General features: G+C 46.2%; 1 protein-coding gene across 4 annotated transcripts in view; it reads left to right on the top strand.

The window, feature by feature from the left end:
- IQSEC3 (IQ motif and Sec7 domain ArfGEF 3) overlaps positions 1 to 21,977 on the top strand; it is a 97,715-nt gene that overhangs the window by 52,024 nt on the left and 23,714 nt on the right. For all 4 annotated transcript variants that reach the window (XM_039708250.1, XM_039708253.1, XM_039708251.1 and 1 more), the window contains exons 3-5: positions 9,709 to 9,997; positions 16,083 to 17,161; positions 21,461 to 21,622. In XM_039708250.1, coding sequence (XP_039564184.1) covers positions 9,709 to 9,997; positions 16,083 to 17,161; positions 21,461 to 21,622 — 1,530 coding nt within the window. The remainder of the gene's footprint in view (positions 1 to 9,708; positions 9,998 to 16,082; positions 17,162 to 21,460; positions 21,623 to 21,977) is intronic.

Below are 21,977 nucleotides of genomic sequence, written 5' to 3'. Positions count from 1 at the left end.
GTGTCCCACACTGGTGTGGTGCTGCTTTCCTGTAAGCAGGTTATGATGCTGTTGTTGTCTGTGTGTCTGGGTTGACTTCAATCTCTTTAATTCCCTCTTTTGCAGAAAGAGGGAAGATGGAGATAGGCTATGCTATGTACACACTGCTAGTGCTTTTTTCCACATGTCTCCAGAGGTCATTGGCAAAATATAACCAATTCTTGTAATATCCCAGAGTGCTCTGATGTGAGAGGGAGAGTGGAGAGGCACAAACCAGAATGGGTGCAGAATAGTGTTGTGAAAAATATGTGCTGTTACAGCACAACTGGATCTGGTAAGGATTATACAGAATGTCCTAAAATAGAGCATATTGGGCTAGATCCTCCACTGAGGAAGGTGCAATCCACAGGAATAAAGCCTTTTAGAACACCAGCCAGGATACTGCTCAACAACACAGTAGGATTGGTTGAGTCTAGGCAAACTTCATGGGTTTTTTATGATCTTACCCCAAAAGTTCCATGTCTAAGTACAGATAATAAGGGTAGGAATAATTTCCATTTCTCATAGGTAAGAAAAGTTGAGGTGCCATAGGGAAACACGAGCTTGTGTGGCCAAATGTGTAAGTTGCTAAGTCATCCTGTTTTCCAAATGGGAATTTAAAAAAAAGATAGAAATGGGGCCTCAGGGAAGAAATGTGACATGAAGTGGATCAGAGTGTAAGGAAGCAGCAGAGACAAAATAGGTTAAAGACTGGAAAAGTAGAGCTTTGTGCCTACTGCATAAGGCTGTGGGGGTGGTCACTGCATTGGGGAAAGGAGGAGGGAATGCTAACCATGCTGTTTCTATCTTGGTCTTCAGCCAAAGGGCAATGCAAGCCTCTAGAGCTGAACACAGTGACAAAGTTAAAATCTGGATAAAGCTGGTGAATGCTGTTTGTGTTGTCTGTATTGAGGGGGATGGTGATTTGTGGCTATGTTCCTCTTTATATTGAGGAGAACAAGGCTTCTTTCGGTTTGGTTTGACACAAGCAGTGACCTTCTACTGGGCTGCAGTGATCACAAGAGATGAAATAGCTGAGGTACTTGAGAATAGAAGCAAAATTTATCTGAGTTACACCAAGATCTGCCTGTGAAGTGGCTCACTCTCTGCCTTGACAAATTAATTACCCTGATCCCTCAGGAAGGAGTCCAGAGGTGCAGTCCAACCTAGAGTCCACCACAGCAGGTAGGAAAAGAAGACTGCAGAAGCCCTTGCCCAGGTCTGCAAATGCCAACAGCCATGTCCCTCACTCAGCTCATTGTTGGACTGGAAGAGCAATGGGCTGAGGGATATGCAAGCTTTCCTTGCCTTGTAGAGGCTCTGCTGCCTCCCAGTCCTGAATTCATCTCATTTTAGCAGTGAAATTCTATCTTCTGCATGATTGCACCGGCAGGCTTTTGTCAGCGAATTTGGTGATGTTCAAACCTGCCCCAGGGATGAGAAGCCAAGAGATCTGACTCAAAGTGGCAGAAAGACTGCTGCTGAGAAGCCAAGTTTCTCTTTCCCGGGGTGCTGAGCGGGCAGTAACACTAATGCAGGGTGCCATCTGTTTTTTCTTTCTCTAAAAGGTCGTGTTTACCAAACATTGCAGAAGCAAGAGAGGTCTGGGGTTAAAATAAAAGTAATTAAACCCTGCAGAGGAGGACCTCCTATGCCTTCAGTGTCCACTTGGTGCTCTTCACACCTCAGTGAAGCACAAGTGCCCTGTTCCAAGCAGTCACAAGTAACCTTGTCTGCAGTGCCAGGCTGTGGGACTTGTGTCTAACCTGCAGAGACAGCACAAAAACTGTGCCAAGCCCCAAGTGTGACAGGCAGCTCAGAAAGGGGCTCCTAAGCTGAGCCTTGTGCTCTGCAGCTGGTGAAACAGGAGGCATGGATGGGAAGAGGACAGAGGGGTGTGCCAGAGAGGTGGCCCAAGGGTCCTGCTGACGTCTCATCCAGACTCAGGTAGGAACTATAAGAAAAAAAACTGTGACAGCCACCCACACCACCCAGAACAGCCAGCCTTGCACCATGGACACCACTTCTCATAAAGTGAGAGCTGCCCTAGATATTCCAAGCCACCCTCTGGAGGAGCCTGTCTGTCCTCTTGGAAAAGCACTAGTCCTCCGGTAGATGAAATTGGTCATGGAGAGCCAGGCTCTCAGACTGGTGGCCAGCCCTGTCTGACACCTGGACAATCATCTCTGCACCAGGATGGCATAGGGGGGTACTTCAGAAACATTTAGTTCCTGTAGTGCTGCTCTGTAGCAAAAGACACAACAACACAACACTGTGGGGATTACACAGCACATGGGGATCAAGTTTAAAGATTAAATCTGAAATGAAGGCTCTGACTTTATCATGTTGATCCCTGTGGGACAGGAGGGTCTTGCTAGTATTATTGCATTCTCTGTCTGCTTAATGTACATCTCACCAAAAAAACTTCAAGTGATGCTGAAAAGATGTTGCCTGGTTCAGTCCGTGCTAAAGGATGTTAAATTTAATTAATTTCCAATATATTTACTGTACCATACTGTCAAATCTGTTTTACAGGTGTGTGTGCCATACCTTTTATGAAATAAGTAATATATTCTGGGATGGGTAATGAGCTTGGCTAATTACCATTAATTCCTCCTGGGTAAAACTAGTGTGAGAAGATGGCTTGATGCCACTGCTTTACAAGGTGTTATGTGAATGTAGACAAAATCAGAATCTTGTTCCTGCATTTGTCTTCGCTGGGGGAGACTGTCTGAGAAAGCTGCAGCTTGGCTGGCAGGGGCTGATCTGCCAAGATCAAGTTCCAAGTTCCCTGCCTTTCTGGCAGGGGAGACTTTTGCCTTCCATCAGTTTCAGCAGGCTCCCAGAGAGCATTGCCTCCAAATCACCCTAAAACTTGAACTTATAAGTAAATCAGAAGCAATTCTTTTGCACTCAGGCCCCCTGAATGTCAGAAATCTCTGAACCTTGAAAAGATTCCATAATATATTACCAAGCCTGTCTCAGCTTTTTTTTTTCCCATTGAATTCTGATGAACCCATTCACCCCATGTCATGGGTATCCTCAGGGAACTCTGAAGTGAAATAAACTGAAAAGGCACTTTGGACCCTGCTAACTCAGCAGTTGTTTTTTTGTTGTTGGGGATTTTTTTGGGTTTTTTGTTTTTTGTTTTTTGGTTTTTTTCTGAGCAGGGAAGCTTAGGAAAGACAGAGGAAGCACAAGTTCTTGCAGATTTGGGGTCTGGACTCCATTCCACTGGCATGAGCTAGTGAAATATTTTTCTAATTCTCTATATGGTACTTTGTATGGTACATACTCTGTATGGTACTTTGGGGTTTTTTTTATTATTTTTTTTATTCTGACATCTCTGAAGCTTTGAAGCCTCACATAAGTCTAAGGCCATGAGAGGCAATTAATCAGGCCATTAATCACTTACAGCAATTTAAGAACAGTATATGTACTATAACCAACCAACCCTCATAAGGAGCACTGTGAAATGGATGCATAAAATTTGTGGTGTTTCACAACTAGTCCAGGTAGTCTTTGCCTCAGTTACAGGTCACAATCCTGCTCACTGACCTTGAATACTATGAAGAAGGCATTTGGTAAGTTATATGTGGGAAACAGAAATATGGTCTTCTCCTGGAGTGACACAGACACACAAAAAAGAGCTAAGCTAAAAAAGAGCTGAGATCAGCCTCTGCAGTACTTTTGTAACACCTTACAGCCCTAGCTTCCTTCTGTATGATTAGCTAGACCTTTTTGCATAACCATTGTATCTGGCAACAAGAACATTCTCTTCTTCAGTGACTGGTTTCTTAAACCATTCACCTCTGGATATGTATATTCCTGCAGCAGGAATATACATATCCAGAGGAACCACTGCTATTTGTTGTTACTCTGTTATTGCTCTTATTTATGTGCAAATTTTTTTCTTCTTGGAAAAGGAGAGAAGGTGCAAAGAGATGAGTGGTGACCACACAATGGGAGTTCTGTAGCTCTGGAGTGATCAGTGAGAAAGCTCAGTTTTAATTTCTTACAGGACTAACATTATTGTCCTTGAGAAGAGTAGCTCTTCTGGTCCTTGAGCCCTGTTTAGTCACTCAGCCACCCTGCAAACGCTTTTCTGAGAACTCTAAAAATTCCTCTCAGACCGTGAACTGATTCTGGTATTTGACAGTGGTGCAATGGAATGGAATGTCTAGAGCATCCAACTTGTGTGTTCCTGCCTGCAGGTCTGCCTTGAAATGGCCTTGAGATGTTTGAGGGGAAGGGGCTGCATGTTGTTTCTCAGGGCATGAAGTATGGGAATGTCTAAGCCTGACAGTGAAGATCCAATAGATGACCATGGTTCATCTCCACAGTTGTCAATTAGAAATGCAGCTCCTTTCCCAGCTGGAAACATGTATTTCCAACAGCAAAGAGGTGATGAGGAGTATGCAAGGAAGTGCAACATCCTGATGCTCCAGCAGGTGCGAAGCAGTCATATCTCTCCCAGGACAGACAGTGACACAACAGCCTGTGAGGACATGTGGATTTGATACAGCTAGAAATGGGCATATGGCTTCTCTGGTTTGATAATTTAGTGTCACTGGTTTGGTCTTCATGATTCCATAAGAGAAGGGAGGGAGAAAAAAGAGAGTAATATAAAAACCTGACTGTTATAACATTTCTCCTCCATCTTCTCCCTTCATCCTTCCCTTACTCTAATCCTTATATAAAATCTTCCTGAGAAACCTGCACATAAAAGCTAAGCATCAGAAGTCTGATTTACTTGTGCTAAATAAAAATATTTATGGGTGCCAGCTGAATTGTCTCAGTGAAAGCTTTTTCACCATCCTGCCTTCTTGAAACAAGCACTGGAATTCAGTTCACAACCCTGATATCCCTGTTTTGAAATGCTAGACTGGGGATGGTACTTTATATAAGCCCTGAGTCAGATTGTCTGTAGTAACCATTTCTGTTAATAAACCTGCAGCAGGAATATACAAGTCAACTGTGCAAATGAGCAGGACATACCTGGAACATGAGAGATGTTTTTCACAGCAGATGGAATCTATTTGTAACTGACTAGGCTCGTTGTGGGTCATAAAAGTCATGTAGGAACATCTAGGAAGAAGAGAACAGCTGAATTTGTAGTTTTCCTTTTTACCTGATTGCAAGCAATTTACATTAATATTGCACTTTTGAATCAAACAGAATTCAAAGAAATGACAAACCTTCTCTACCTGATTGTATGACTGTAAAAGCTGTGAATAATGGTGGCATATGATACTTGAGGACAGCAAGTAGAGAACACTTACTACAGCTGAAACTGCAGGGGTGATGCTGGGATTCAAACTAAATTCACCTATTTGGAGTTTGGCTGGGACTTTGGGATTCACACCTTAGAATCTGGATGGGACTTTTAATTATTACAGGTGGTTAGACCAATTTTCTCATCCAAGAAACTGAACATGCAATAGCTCCATTCCCTTTCTTCATCCCACAGCCAGGGAGTCTGATTGCTTGCTGGACAAGGGAAAGCAAGTGAATCCCCCTAATTTGCTTAATAACACTTTTTTCCCCAGAGATCTTTCATGCTATACTTTCTATCCTAACCCTCCTTACTTTCCTTACTGTTTGGGTTTTTTGTTACTGTGACCATAAGAGTTCCTGAGCTTCTTTTGTTAAGATCCCTGTGTCCCACCAATGAAAATCAACTGTGTCACTCAGGACAGAGGAAAAATGTCAGGCTTGTTGAGTTTTTATTTATTTCACTGTAGTATCAGTTTTGATTTGTAACAGTGTATTTTATTTCTTATTTGTGGCTTCATCAGCCATTGGTACTAGAAAACCAAGAACAGGCCTTCCCAGAACACTTCCTCAGAAACAGGTTCAAGATGAGAGTAAACCTGGGAGAAATACAGGTTTGGTAAGTGGAACCTTAGGGCTGTAATGGTAACATTCAGACTGCTGATCAAAACCAGCCTTTACCCCTTTTTTCCACTGCTTAAAAATCACTGAAGTTTACTGCTGAAGCTGAAATTTCCCAGGTTTGTTCAAAGGTAAAATAAGTCTGGGGTTTTTTTTGTTGTTGTTCTCAGATGTTTTTCACATTAAAAAACTTAAAAATGGTTCAATGGTTCAGCCATTTTTATGATTTTTTTTTCCCCACAACAGAACATGTAGAAACTATTCCCACTTCAGCAGGAGTGTTTGCTATCGCGTCCTGGATAGCACCACAGCCAAACCACCATGGGGTTAAAATTTTTATATTTAGCATAGAAACATCTAGCTGAAAAATGCCTTTGAGTGCTCCAATGGAATCTGAGTTTGACTTGACCGAATTTTGACCCCGAGGAAATTCCACTCATAAGCACAATCCATTCTGTGTGGTTGTTCTCCACTGGGCTCAGAGCATGCATGGAGGAGGAAGGCAAGGTTAATGTGTGTGTGTGCTCAGCTGATGTCCTTATCCCAGCACAGAGTCTTTAGGGACCTCAGAAATGCCCTGGGGGATCAGTGCTGAGGGGGATGGTGCTTCTCACACATCTCTGGCTGAATAGTCCTTCCAGTCTTAGGGCCCTCCCGTGTCCTGAAGAATAACCTAAATGCCTAATGAGGTTAAGGAAAGTTCTTGAGCAATTTGGAGTGGTCCAACACCCTGTGCCTCATTGGCCAGGGTCAGAATTGGGTGTGGTGAGGGTACCTAGGGTCACACAGAGCCCAGTCATCAGCAGGGCCGTGGTGTTGTGGCAAGTCCAAGGCCAAGTTAAGGAGTCAGTCTTCAGGGTGCAGATCATGTGTGTCCGTGGCCATATAAAGGGGAAAGCTGTGGCAGGGCTGGAGACCAGCACTCTGACAGTGTTGCTGGAACAGGGATTGGTGGGTCCAGGCTGGGGAGAGAGCCTGGGGAGCCTTAATGTCTGGAAATACTGAAGAGCTGCCTGGAAAAGGCCCAGATTAACTTTACCTGCCTCTGAAAATGGCTTCTTTGAGCAGGGAGTTGGAGGAGACACCTCCAGCCTTCCCTCCCAGTCTAGATTAGTCTGATTCTACAAAGCCTGCTGATTTTACTCTCCTGTTGCCAGTGGATGCAGAGTATCCTGTGAATGTTACTCACTCAGGCTGTACGCTGTGTGTGACAGAAGACAAAGCAGAGATGCACCCAGGAGAGGTGACGTCCTCCTTACGGAGCAGCAGGACTGAGTGCTGCAAACTCTCACACACACTCCATGTTCCACCCAGAGCAGCCAGAGCAGTGCTCAGGAAAACAGAGCTAAGCACATGTGCCTGTGCTTAGAGGACCACCATGTCAGGGAATATTTGCTGGCATTTAGAGTCTGTTCAGGCTCCAAGGGAAGTCAGGGCAAGGCGAGCTCTCCATTTGACTGCCTCGGGTCTGACCTGCCCTAAAGAAGCTCTGCCTGGCACACTGGGCACTGTGGCCTTGACTCAGCTGAGCAATTTGGAGCATGTGTCTTGCTGAATGAGGGCTCATGCATCTAGCTGAAATTGCTTTATAGGGCACAGTCCAGATCCCACTGAAATGCTCGGGAAGCTTTTGCCATGCACTTCAATGAAAATGTGATCAAATCTATGTCACCTGATTTTCCCTTAGGCTGAGGATAAAAATTGCTGCTCTGCTGGTTAAAATCAGAAGGGACAGTAGAGGGGCTGCCAATAAAAATGTTACAGTGAGATATGTAAGGGGACAGTCCTCCAGTAAGATTTCCTGCAATGTAGATAGACATAGAAGAGAAAGAATTAAAAATAAAGAGTTAAAAATATCTTTAGGTGTAGGAAAAAATGTAGCATCAGGAATAGAACAATGCAAATTTTGATAAGTTGTCCAACCTAAAAGAACAGTTTTATGCTTCATTTTAATGTATTTCCTGACTGATGATTATGGAAAGACATAATTTTAATGCTCTTTGACAAAGTTGGTTATATAGCATTTATGTATGAGCATTTACGTAAGAGACTGATTTCTTCTGTGAATTTATTTTTTTAAGTCTAACTGGTGACTATAGATATATGTATAAAAGGAGAAACTTTCTAAATTTAAATCCTTCATCTTTCTTAATTCTGAAGTTGTGGTAGTGTCTGGCTCATCAGATTTGGAGTCCTCTTAGAAACTGTGAGAACGTTTCTAAATTTGATTGTTAATCTGTTGAACAGAAAAGCTGCCATTGGAGAGAATAAACTTCCTTTTAAAGTACTAGTAAATGTGCAAAAGTGCTCAGAGGCTTAGGAGGCAAAGTCTATTTACAGCTAGAAGATTTGGACTCTTAAGGGCATACAGCACTTTTGAAAATGAGACTTAAATGCTTCTAAGTAATTTGGGCACTACATAAAATCATATCTAATTTCCCTCTTTTTGCTCTGACATCAACACCAATCATAAAATGATTTATTATCTAGTTGATAGCAGAACTGGTTTTATGTGGAGCAAGTCCAAGAGAAAGAGATATATTTCAGAAGTTAATTAAATAATTTAATAGCATTTAAGTATGGGAGGCAATACACATTCTTGGTTTCACTGAAATTAAATGCATTGGTTCTGTAGTAATTATATCCAAACTGGATGTTGTTCTCAGCTGAATGCTCATCCCTTGGAAACCTGTGGACTGTGTCTGATGGACTTGGTGCAGTAGCAGCCAGAGTGCATGTAGACTTGCACACTCTTGGAAATCATAAATTATTCCTCTGTAGCCACAAGAAGGAGGCTAAGATAACAATGAACAAACACTGTCAGGTTCAAACAGAACCCCAGAACAACGAAATCTTGTTTGAAATTGGATGATTTTGGAATATGCTTGGCAAGAGGGGTTAAGTACAGACTTCCTCATCACTTCAATGGATCAGACACATGCTAATCCCATCCTGCCTGGAGCACAAAGTCCCATCTCTTAGGGACTGTTGTCAGGCCCTGGTTTCACACAGCTGCTGCTGTGGCTGACAGGAGAAAAGAGAACTTTCTCCACAAGATCTCAGTGGCACAGCAATCTGTAGGTGAGAAAGAGGCAGCTTCTTTCATGGAAGCTCTGCAGTCTGCTATGGCTGTATTGGAAACACTCTTTAAAGTGTCAGGACCTCAGGGCTGGCTGGCTCTGTTGTCCCTTTATATTCTCAGCTCTCCAAGAGTTTCCCTGGAAACTCAGCAGCATTTAGCCACCCCTGCCCCGTTTCCCACATGCCCTTAGGAACTCCATGGGGAAACTGGTTCCTTGGGATCCAGGCTCCGTGCCAGATGGAATTCAGGATGTGCAGAGATGCTGAGCAGTAGGTGGCAAGTGCACAGGGGTGATTGCCAGCTGCTCCAAAGGGCAGGAGGGGTGTCCACAGGCCATGACACCCTCCTTGGCTCTCCATCTCCTCTAACTGCAGCACCTGGAACAGAGGCAACCAGGCAGTTTGAGGAGTCACAGGACTGGGTCATAGAGGGGAGCCTGCTCTTAGAGAGGCTCTAAGAGCCTCTTGAGCAGGCTCCCCTGTAGGAACCAATGCAGGTACAAACCAAGCAGGCTCCTCCCTCCCAGCTCCCCTCAGAGCTGGAGCAGCCTCCAATCCTGATCCATCACTGGAGGAGACCCCTGACAGCCCAGGCTCCCTAGACATTTAAAACGCAGCTCAGGGAACGAGTACAGCGAACAGCAATAAACATGATCATAAATCAAATATAATATAAACAAATAAAACAAGCGAAACGTTGCGTTTTGTTCACAGTGACGATCCCAGCGGTTCCACAAGCAAGAGAGCCGGGTGTGAAACGGAGGATCCGAAGGAGGCCGGCAGACAGAGTGGCCAGGAAGGCAGGTCCGACTCCGTGCCGCTAAAAGCCCAGCATGCGGAGCTCCAAGAAGAGCAGGCAGCGGGGTGTTCCCCCCTGGTGCAGAAGGCGAGCCTCCACCACACGGGCTCCCCAGTGAGAGTGCAGCGCAGCAAAGGGACGGCCTCGTGTTCCCATGCGGCTGCCTCCGATTATGAGCTCTCCCTTGACCTAAAGAATAAACAGGTACCAAGGCTTCCTGCTCAGGCTGTTGGGAGAAGGGGATGGGGCGGGTGGGACTGCGTTTGCACTGTGTGGAATGACTTTCAGCAGATGCATTGGCCTTTTGTTCACCTGGAGCTTCTGCCCTGCCTAGCCGGCCCTTTGGGCACGTGAGGCTGATGGAGGAAGTAGATTCCCCACCTGTGACTGAGTCACTCTTTCACCCAAACCTGCTGGTGTCAGCTCCTTGTTGCCTGGATTCAGTGGTCCAAAATGGACCTAGAAACCCAGTAGTGAGTGTAGGCTTAGAGATGGGTTGCAGGCAGCCAAGAGCAGCAGCATCCAAGGGTAGTGCCTTGCTCTCAAGTGTACAGTGTCAACAGGGCTCCTGGAAAACTGGTTCTCCAAATTACCTCCCTCATGGGTGAGTCTCCAAGAACCATCTTGCCATCTTGCATCATGCAGGGCAGGCCCCCAGCACACTTCTGCATTAGCATGAGCTTTCAAGAGGAAGTGGGGTTTATTCAATGAGTGTCCTACACAGCACCTACCACGATGTTTGTGCGCTCCTGGCACCACTGCCCTCAGTCCAGAGGAGGATGCTGAAGAGATAGGCAAGTTTACCAGGCTAAGAGAAAATTATTCAGTCCTAGAAGCTGCACTCTGTGCCTGAGGCTACAGACTAGCTCCAGAGCACAAGTGTGCCCATCTCTAGCTGTGTGTCCCACTGGACTCCCAGCAGGAGACAGTGGGACAGGGGCTAACAGCAGCTGGCCTCCTCCTTCACAGGTGGAATGTGTCCCCTCCCTCCTCGTCTCTGCAGATTACAGTTCAGGAGAGCTGTTGTGCAAAACAGAACCTAAAGCATAATTTGTGCCTTTTCCCTGGGAAGGCAGCTCTGTCAGGGGCTGTAGGATATGCAGGCCCTGCAGTCTGTGAGGTGAGGAGGACAAGTGACAGGGGGAGAGTTCAGTGGAAGCTGTGATATCGCAGCTGAAGGGTCTCAGCTAATGAGGTTTCCACAGAAGAAGCTGCTACTTCTGGGACATCTCTCTACCACTTCCCTCAAGGCACAGATGCTGTCCCTAAACATACGTGTCAGATCAATGACCCAACAGATTTCTGAGCAAAAGAGACACCTTTGCTCTCCAGCTCTGTCTTTCTCAAAATACTGCATATTCAGACAAAATTCTTGCTTCATACCAGGAAAAAAAAAAAAAAAAAAAAGAGAGACTAATTAACTGGCTTCACAAGCTAATGTGACATATCTTCAGGGTGGGCCACATCTTGACTGCTATATATGTTCTTAGCCTCCTGGATATCCTACAGCTGCTCTGGTTGGTCCCGGGGAGTGTCTGTCCTGTGTTATTTTAGCTTTAAGGTCATGTTGCCATGTCATTGTTCTTGCAGCAGATCTGCCCTGGATGCATGTGAGCAAGAGAGCCATGTTTAGCTCATTGCTCATTAATGCCTGGTGCCTCACAGAACTGACCTTGCAGGGACTGAGCCTAATCTCCTTGGTGAAACCACTTTTCTCACACCAAAGGGGCCTTACAATTTGTGTGCCTCCCCAGACTCATGGGTGTCTTTAGTGAATTGCCTTCAGCTCTGGAAGGGGGGATTTTCAGGCAGTGAAGAGTACTAATTCTTCCACTCTTGCACTGTAGTATGTGTTTTTATAGGTATTAGTATCAATTTACCCATCAGGTAGTTTTCTTAAATGGGAATAATGGTGATAGGAACTGCACAGGGCTGTCCCAGTAGAACCCTACCTATAGCAGAACTTGTAATGCAGGAATAGAACTCACAGTAAGAGAAAAAAGTGCAAGGAGACATTTTTAGTCTCACTGCACAATTGAAGTCACATTTACCTTTTGAGAGAGGACTGAGTGCTAGTAAGGAAAAAGGGTAAAGTGCAGCCTCCTCTGCAAGACCTGGACCAGTCGAAGCCCCTCAGCATCATCCTAGAGAGTTGGTGAGTGGCTTCATGGCTGTCCTTGCTCCCTACCCCATGAAACAGAGAATTCTGACAGTGCACTGAGGAGATGTACTCAATGCCGGGAGGTTGGAACAGAGACTCAGGTACTAAAGTTCCCCTGTTCTTAGACTCTGTAATGTTGGGGAAATGCAAGGCACCACAGGGAAGAGGAGCATGCTTTCAGTCATGCATACACTTGGGCTGTGCTGAAGGGCAGCAGGTGTCCCATGGATGAAGGAAAGCACTCCATTAACAAATATCCCTTGTAGCAATGTCCTTCCATTGTGAGAGGCTGGAGAAGCATTAAGAATGAGTGACAAGTATGCTTTGTATGTTTTTTGTTTGGTTTTTTTTTTACTTTTTTTATGATGTGTGCATTACCTTGAGTGACTCAGATTCTATCCCTGAGCCTGATTCTTTTCTGGTTATAACATGGTGGCACATCCCCATACTCAGTGGCAACCAAGATAGAAAACCTGTGCTAGCCAAGAATAAGATCAGGCCATGGTCTCTCCTGGCAGATTTATAAATTTATGCCTATGGGCACCAAAGCCATGGGATGTGGACCTCAGATGTTTGTCCATGTCGGGGCCTACAGTTTGGCTTGCCTTTTGTCTTGCCTTGACCTTGTTAAATCTCCCTCCATATGCAATCCCTCATGGCAGTGGATATTTCGCAGCCATTTCTAATTCAGCCACGATTGCTCAGAATGAGTGTTCATACTGAGGCCCAGAAATGTATTAAGCTAATTATTCTTTGAAATCCCCCCCGATCCCCCTCCTGCTCTTCCCTTCCTTTGGCGCCGGCTGTCGGATCATTCCCCAGAGAAGAGTAGCTTTAAGTAGGCAATTACTTGTAATTCATGGGGTTTATTAGGAGCGAGAGAAGGCCAATCATGTCTGGCCTTTCTCAGCTCTCAGATGAGAACAGAAGGTTCCTCCAGCCATCCAGACTTACATCTCCATTACCCGTGACTGCTGCGGTGCTAACAAACGCCCTCTCTCCTCTGGAGAAGAAGAACACAGGCTACAGCTGTGTGAAGTCCTTAGTTCCTTTGGACTGTCAGTTAGCTCGATCTCGCAGCAAATGGGTATGTCTCAGACATCAATAAGCAGCAAATGTCTGGGCAACAGCAAAGAAAAAGAGACAGAGACCCACAGCTACCAAACAAGGGTGGGGAGGGCACTTCTCTCTATGGGGATGCTGCATATAGCTCTGCCAGTCTTCTCAGGCATCCCTTGGAACACTCCCTGTCCCTGTTATGCCTGCTGAAAGATAGTGCAGGATTCCCCTTGCTTTGGACAGTGCCAGTAGGCAGTGGTGCAAAGGGCAGAACCCAGCCTTGCACCCCTGGTATGAGCTAGAAGACAGAGTATTTGAGGAGGAGTCCTCTCTCTTCAGATCTAGGAGTCCTCTCACTTTAGATCTTGTTCTGCTCCTTAATGCCTTAGTCCTTTGGGAGGACTGAGATTATGGACTGCAAAAAGCTGGTGATGTTTTTTATCAAGGTACTGACAGCTTGCTCTGTTCCTTTGGACTTTTGGAAGGATCTCTCCTTGCTAGCTATTAAAGTCTGCCATTTTTGGCACTGTCCTTGCATGAGATAAACTGGCCTTTTACTTTAGATCAGCAATGACATGTTGTCTTGGCCTCTAATAAGATCAGAGCCTATGAATTTCATGTTTTCAGAATGGCTGTCACCTCCTTGGAAACCTTAGATAATTGTAAGGCTCTTGCTTCTGCTTTATTTTGCATTTTACTGTTATTCTGTCCTTCTCATTTGTTCCTCTTTCCCTCCTAACACGATTAGCTCTACATTTTCATTAACCAGATCATTATTTTAAGTGCTCACGGTCAGTTATCAGTAATAACTCTCTGGGTTGGGCCTTTGCAGGTTACTGATGTAATTTACATTTATTTGCATGAGCCTTCTCCCTGAAGGAATGAGCCAAGGGATAGTTCAGTCTCTTTCCAGACAGGCCAACTTTAAAGGCATGTGTCAGGAGTGTTGGTTTTATGGCAGGATTTAAGATGTCCTTGTTTATCCAAAAGGCCTGCTGCCAGGTCTTGTGGTAAATGACACTGTACCCATGATTGGTGGGGGTGACTTTTAGCAACATTTATGCAGACCATTTCTGGGAGGGCAGCAGTGAAAATATTAGGCAAATGTTCTTTAAATCAGGGATAAACAGAGCTCTGAGCCAGCTACCTCTGCAACTGCAGTGGCAACCCCACCACTAAGAAAATCGCTGGTGTTTCTTAGTGCTGGGCTTTGATGTTTGCTTGGACAGACCACAAGCTTGAGGGCAAGGCAGACAGAAAACAGAAGCCTACCTGATGTTTGAGCACAAGGCAAAGGTCCCTGCTTCATGTCCAGAGAGGGAAATATGAAAAGATGTGCTCCCCATCCCACTCTCTTCCATAAATGTCAGCCTCCCAGTACTTGCTCCACAGCCAGGATAGCAGTGCAGGCACAAAATGGCTGGGCTTAGGTTGTTCCTCTCTGCCTGTTATCTCCCAAGGTCACATTATCTTCCTCTACTTCCAGAGGAGTTAGTATTGGAAAGACTCCAGAGGTCATTTACAGTTCTCATAGCTGTCAGACCAGGTCTTTATGTGTCATCACTCGCTGATGGTTTTATCTGTAACTTACGTCATGTTATGAAAAAGAAGAAGGAAGCAGGTGACATGGCATAACTCTGAGCTGAGGCTCATGCCTCAGTCTCACTTTGACTGTGAAAGCAATTTGCACTTAAACTCAGATCTTGTGGAGCTGAGCTTTTCAAACTGTGAGTACTGGGCCACCAAGGCATGGTGAGGGACAAGTGGTATGTCTGGGATGAGGATGCAGTCAGTGAAACCCATCCTTTGGTTCTGCTAATGAGCTCACACTCACCACATGACTGATGCACTGAATCCTCTGCTAACTCAGGGCTGACTTCACCGGTCTTCTCAGTCCTGCCTTTCAACTTTTTTGGTTTTCCTACATGTGTGCAGACACATATTAATGCTACAGTCTGCAACTGCACTCTGCCCTGTGAAGTGCCAATGATAACTTATAGTTCAGCCTAAACCTCAGTGAAGGTAGTTTGTGTTCATTCTTTTTTTTTTAACCCCATCTTCCACCTTCATCCTCACACTGTCCCCCTTGTCCTCTGTCAGTCACTCATTGGAACCAAATCATCTGTCATTCTCCTGGAACTTGTTAGTGAAAACCCAGCTGCAGAGGAAGAGTGGGGGGATTACCAGGAAGTTTAAATTCTAGACTACAGGAACAACCATACATACATGCTTTGCTGAAGCCAGTTGAGATGATGTGTGTCAATGTATTTACGTGTGTTTGTTGTTACCAGCTCAGGTAAATCCTCCTTCTACTTTTTTTATTATCTTGTCTCAACATTTAAAATCCAGACTTTTTTGCCTTTCAAAAGTGAGAGTCTTTCTTTTTCTGGGTATTTTTCTTTTCATTGCTGACTGACACCTGAAAAATTCAGATATCAAAAAGGAAGACACTTTGGGATTCAGAGCACTTTTTAAAAGACACAACTCAGAACAAACCCAGCCTCCACTAACTTATATAGAAGTTTATGTTTCTCACTAACTGCTAGATCAAGCCAGTATTCTTTGCATTTAAAAATGAAATTTTCTTCCCTTTTTCTGAATGATTTCTCCTTTTGCTGAGAGTATTTCCTAAGGTGGATGAGGAGGGGAGAAGCATTAGTAACACTCTGAGACAAGAGATAATGCCTGACATGACCAGAGCACCACTGAACAGGAAGACGTATTGCTGGAATGTTATATTTGCAGTAATGCACTTGCCCTAAAGGCCATCAGAAGTGAGTCTTCAAGGGAAGGGCACCTGCAGGCTCCAGTTTTCATGACTGGCACTCTAGGAAGAGGCAGGATCCCATTACAGCTGTGAGGAAGTTCATGGTGCTGATGATTTAGCCAGGGTGCCCAAATAGGAACCTTCTGTTGAAATCAGGGGCATGGCATTGCAGGGAAAAGTTAATTCGTTGTCAGAAGTTGCTTTGACAGTCATTGAAGACTAATCAGTGTAGAAAGTTGGGCAATAAGAAGCCATGGGGAGGCAATTAGCAAAAACTAACGTGTCCGTTCTCTGTCTTTCAGATCGAAATGCTAGAACACAAATACGGCGGCCACCTGGTGTCCCGCAGGGCAGCTTGCACCATCCAGACCGCCTTCCGGCAGTACCAGCTCAGCAAGAACTTTGAGAAGATCCGCAACTCCCTGCTGGAGAGCCGCATGCCGCGCCGCATCTCCCTGAGGAAAGTCCGCGTCCAGAACTCGGAGAGCTTCTCCGCGGAGAAAGCCCTGGTGGAGGGGTACAACTTTGTGGGCATCCCGCTGGTGAGGTCCCCGTCCTTGCCAGCCACTATCAGTGGGGCACTAACTGAGCTGGAGGACTCCTTCACAGAACAAGTTCAGTCCCTGGCGAAATCCATCGACGATGCCCTCAGCACCTGGAGCCTGAAGACCATGTGCTCCCTGCAAGATGGGGGCTCGTACCAGATCAGGGAGACCTTCAGCGCCAGCTCCATGCAGCCAAACCAAGACTTAGAGGCTGAGCTACAGGATCAGGAGAAGGAGGAAGGTCTCCTGCCAGATACTCTACCCAAGAGCAGCAGCACTCTCATGATGGCTTTTCGAGATGTCACAGTTCAGATCGACAACAAGAACATCTCTGTCTCATCATCTACCTCGGTGTCCATGGCAAACTGTCTCAGCAGCAACGACCAGGCTGGGCTCTCTCCAGCTACCAAGGCTGAAGAAAGCCCAGGAGAAGCGGAGGGAGAAGCCAGTGAACTACTGTCTGCCCCAGAGAGCTTACCTGAGAACAGCCTCACTTCCACCGAGGTGGATGTCAGCACTAATGGCACAGGGGACAGCAGCGCTGAGCCGGATCAGATGGCGGTGCAGAAGCTCCAGTTTGATGCAAGCAATGAGGCAGGACAAAGCAAAGGCTTGGAGTCTGAAAATGCAGACAACTCAGAGCAGCTGAGCAGCAGCAGCACCTCCACCTCAGCCAAGTCAGCCTCTGAGGTGTCCTCAAAGGAAGCCTTGCAGGCCATGATCCTCAGTCTGCCGCGGTACCACTGCGAAAACCCAGCCAGCTGCAAGTCCCCCACACTCTCCACAGACACCATGAGGAAACGCCTTTACCGCATTGGACTGAACCTCTTCAACATGTAAGTGGCTCTTCCTCCATTTCCCAGCCAGGGTTATGCCTCACATAGGCACAGATGATGGCATGCTCTTGGTCCAGATCCATCTCCAGGGAAATTTGTTAATTTGTTCTTATTCAAGGGCATGACCATCTGGGTATGCAGTGCACAACACACATTGGCTTCCCAGAAGCTCTTTCCCTAAATTCTCCCAAATACTGTCCTTCTCTTCTGCCTAACAGAGGAACAAGCCCATGAGTAGTGCCCATGCTCTCACAATTCACTGAACCTTCAGTTCCAGTTCCTGTCCATTTGGCATCCACCAGCTGAGCCTGGGATCACTCTGCTCCACTCTGTTGCAAAGGAACAAACATAGCTAGGACTGTAAACCCAACCCTGGTTTCTTAACATGGGTCAATTCCAAGTAAAGAGAGAGGGAGACAGAGGTAGAGCTGAGCTTAGCTAGCCCAGTATGAGTCTTAATAGTAAAATTACATCTCTGGCTGTAATTTTCCTTCAGATACTTGGGTAGACTTTCACCTGACAGACCAGGTTCAGTCACCTGTCTCTCACATACCTGAGTTGGATATCCTGTGAGAAGGCTGTAGGTGTGAAAGCAAAAGCAGAGCAGAGGTCACCATCAGAAGAGGTTCACTCACAGGGTCACATATGGATGGGCAGAAAGGAGCTGAGCTCCCTTAAGATTTAGATTTGCTCATTGCCTTTCGATGAGACTTTTCTCATCTAAGCAAGCCATGAGAAGTACTGGGTTTTGCTTTATCATCACACTCTCATATCTCTGTCTTTGTTTCCATTTGAGTCCCCGAATAATGAGGATGTAATGTATCCATAGTAGGAGAATGTTTTTCCACACGTTAGCGTGGGCATTTTAGTCAAAGCAAGGCCTGATCATTATGCAGTCCCAGGCAGAAGTTTTTCACAGACAAAGGGGAAGTGAACAGGACTTATAAATGTGTACTATGGAGGCTGTGGACTCCAGGAGGCAGGGACCAGGAAGAGAGGTTTTCAGGATTGGTTTCAGAGCACACCCAGAAGCAAAGTGATGTTAGGTCAGGCAGATTTGGGACTCTTACAGAACTGAGAGGGACGTATTTCCAGTTCTGAGTACAGGTTGGAGAACAGGAGTGAGGAAAATAACTTGTTAGCTCTGGGGAATGATGCCTTTCTTCAATCTCTGAGCAGTATCTAGGGGACATGTGGCTCCCCTTGTGGCTTCTTCTCCAAGGGACTGGGAGGGCCATTAAGCTTTCTGAGGTTATTTGGTTGAAGTTTTCCCTGTCTATTTCCAGGAAGAAGCCAGTTTACTATCATTGGGTTTGGGATGTGGGCACTGATCTGTGGCCATGGAGCTGAGGCTGTGTGTACTATCATTGGGTTTGGGATGTGGGCACTGATCTGTAGGCCATGGAGCTGAGGCTGTGTGTGCACATCCTTTTTCCTGGCTTTCCCTGGAGCAGCAGCTGAAAGCCTGCAGTTTCTAGTGGAAACTGCCACAGCCTCTCTGGCCTTGCCTGGCATTTTTGGAAGGCAGTGCTCTGGCTTGGAGCAGGCCTCTGGAATCACATCGATGCAGTGGCACTTTCCTCATCCCTGCTGCACCGTGAGGGGGTGAAATCCCTGGAATGGTGAGTGCTTCATTATGCAGCACTGCTGTAACAGCTCAGTGTGTGTGGGCAGCTGGCTGCGTGGGCAGAGGGAAAGACAGCAGGACGTGAGGAATCCCACAGCATTTGCTGGCTCTGCTTAGCAGCCCTGCAACACCAAAAATTAATAGCAGGGACCAGGCTCAGGAGAGAGAGGAGTAGAGTAGTCTGCTGCACCTCTGGGTAAAAGCTGCATGCTGGGATACATCTGCAGGTGTTCAGTGGCAGAGATGCTGTATTGCCATCAGGTTGTTGTGAAGAACAAATTGAATCCTGGGGAAAACTGATGGGAGGCTGCTGTCAGTGAAGAATTTTTGAGTTATGGTCTAGGCAGTGCAGGAGGGCTGTCACAGGTGTACTCTTTTATCCTGCATCCTTTGATGGCATTGTGTGTACCATCTCTACTGAGACCTGCACATGTGTGCATTTTTTTCTGGCCATATTAAACTCTCATCAGGTGTACTCTTTTATCCTGCATCCTTTGATGGCATTGTGTGTACCATCTCTACTGAGACCTGCACACCCATGCTAGTGTGTGCATTTTTTCTGGCCATAATAAACTCTCAGCTCCTCTGGAGTGGATCCAAAGTCAGTCCAGTGACTTTGGAGTCACACAGGTGTAACAGAGTTCATCCTTGTGTTGTGAACACCATCCCATGCCTTGCCAAATACCAAAGTGCTCAGGTGGATGTGCATTTTATGAATCTCTGGTGCTTAGTTTGACTTATCTCCCAACCATATCACCTTTGCACCTGGCAGGGAAGTTTACCTGTACTCTTTAGCAGTGAACCAGTAGATCTTTATGATAATAAAGAAGGTGCATTGCTGCTTTTCCCTGAAGAAGGCCTGGGGTTTTTGGTATCACATCTTGCAGCTCTCCTATTTATAAATGTGATGGGCTGATTGTTCTTGCAGCCCTCTCCCCAGCAGTGCCACACTGCCCAGGATATTTTCTTTTGACCTTACAGAGTAATCAGAACTATTTGAAGGCCATCTACTTTTTCCATGTCCGTGAGGCCCCTGTAAGGAGCAGGCCATTCTGCTGCAGGCAGCTCCCCTTATAGCTAGACATATGTTGCTCACCCACATACTTCACCACCTGACAATGTCACAGTCTGTGCCTGTGCATATCATGCATTCATGTGCTCTGAAATCCCATCCTATTCTTTCCTCACCCCAGGAAACTGCCTGAGCAAACTCACTCCTTGAGCCTTGAGAAAGAACCCAGAATTTGGGTTAATGATGGAAATATGACATCATTTAATGAAGTCACCCTCTCACCTCTCTCCACTCAGCTCAGAGAACCAAAGAAATGTGGCAATCTTCCTGCCATTGCAGTGATTCACCTCAGCACAGTGCATCATGACAGACAGAGACCCTTCAGTGGGGCAGACTGAAATATGGGAGGAAAACTTCCTGCACAACACACACGTACTGTTTGTTCTTGTCTGCATTGTGAGACAGCCTCACAGCCACTCCCAGGATACACAGGGGCTTATAAACTAGGACAGAAAGATGAGGACAGATGTTTTATCAGGACCTCTGGCAATAGAACCAGGGGTAATGCTGTTAAACTGAAGGAGGGCCAATTTAGGTTAGATGTAAGGAAGATTTTTACAGTTAAGGTGGTGAAACACTGGCACAGGTTGCCCAGAGAGGTGGTGGTTGCCTCATCCCTGGAGATATACAATATGAGGTTGGTGGGTTCTCTGAGTAACCTTATCTAGTGGAAAATGTCCCCACTCACTGCAAGAGGGTTGGAGTAGATGGCCTTTAAAGGTCACTCCAAACTTTGCTTCTGTAAGAGCTGTGTGTGCAGGCACAGACACTGGCACATTAAGAAGCAGAAAATCACTCCCACAGCCAGGCAATCAGGCCCACTCAGCACCAGACCTGCTCTCAGAGAGATGCTCCCAGCCACAGAGGGAGAAAAGCCCTCTGTCTGGGAGCTGCACACTGCTCCCTCCCTTCTTCTGACAAAGCATTCTCTGGGTGCCTTCTCTCACACACAAAGATTTCTGCCTGAGGGCGTGAATCAATAGAGAAGGGAAGAAAAACACAGCTCAGGGTGGGGGAAGTGGAGGAGGAATAAACATATCTGAGTATGGGATTTCTGTTCAGGCAGCCAACATCAAGCTCAGGTGAGGAAGATAAAAAACTATCAGTCTACAATGAACATTGAAAATCTATGAAAAGCAACATTATTTGTTTAACAGAAAAAGTGTCCACTTTTGGTTATCCCCCTTGGAGCCTTGAGCCTCGTTTGCCCATAGACCACGGCAGCAATGTCTCCTAAGTTTCTTCACAGAGGAAAGGGCCTCTGACTCTGGAGCAGATGGATGGCAGAAGAGTCACTTATGAGGTGTGGTACAATGCAGTAGGATTCGTTGTGGCAGTGGGATGCCACTTGTGATTACCAGGTGACAGCAGGTGCTGCAAGTGACACAGCAGGTCCTATGGCATCTTTTTTGACCTCAGCAGCAGCTAGGGGGACACACAGCAAGTCACTTTTCCTCACCCCAACCAGTCCTGTTCCTGACACACTCGTGAAAGCATAGGACCCCAGGCACATACCAAGGGCTGCACTGATGCAAGCCAGAGGCAACAATGCCTCCAAGAGCTCATGCAAACTCACCATGTCTCTGTCCTTCCCTTCCAGAAACCCAGACAAAGGGATCCAGTTCCTGATCTCCCGAGGCTTCATCCCAGACACCCCCATTGGGGTGGCACACTTTCTGCTGCAGCGGAAGGGCCTCAGCCGACAGATGATTGGGGAATTCCTGGGCAACAGCAAGAAGCAGTTCAACAGGGATGTTCTGGAGTAAGTGTGGAAATCTCTTCCCCTCCTCCCTCCACTCCAAAGGCATTGCCAGCCCGCTCTGCCCCTGGCTGCACCAGCAAGGTCTCCATGCCCCTTTGCTCCCACTCTTCAGCAACACCACCATTGCCTGTCCCTAGCTGGCATCCCTCAACACATTTCCCAGCTATGTGTGTCACCCTTCATATCATCAATTCTTTCATTTCATCCTTCCTCAGGAGGCCTGTGGTCGCCTAGCAGGAGCTCAGCACTGTCAGGTGGTAGAACAAGTCATGCTGGCAGGTTTGGGGGTGGGGAACTCTTTGGCTGAGGTCTCATCCCATCCATATAAAGTAACTCTGATGCCTTCTGGGAAGTA

Source organism: Passer montanus, unplaced genomic scaffold (assembly GCF_014805655.1).
Source record: "Passer montanus isolate IOZ18808 unplaced genomic scaffold, ASM1480565v1 scaffold20, whole genome shotgun sequence".
NCBI classification, from domain to species: Eukaryota; Metazoa; Chordata; class Aves; order Passeriformes; family Passeridae; genus Passer; species Passer montanus.
This window is presented reverse-complemented; position numbering and strand designations above follow the sequence as displayed.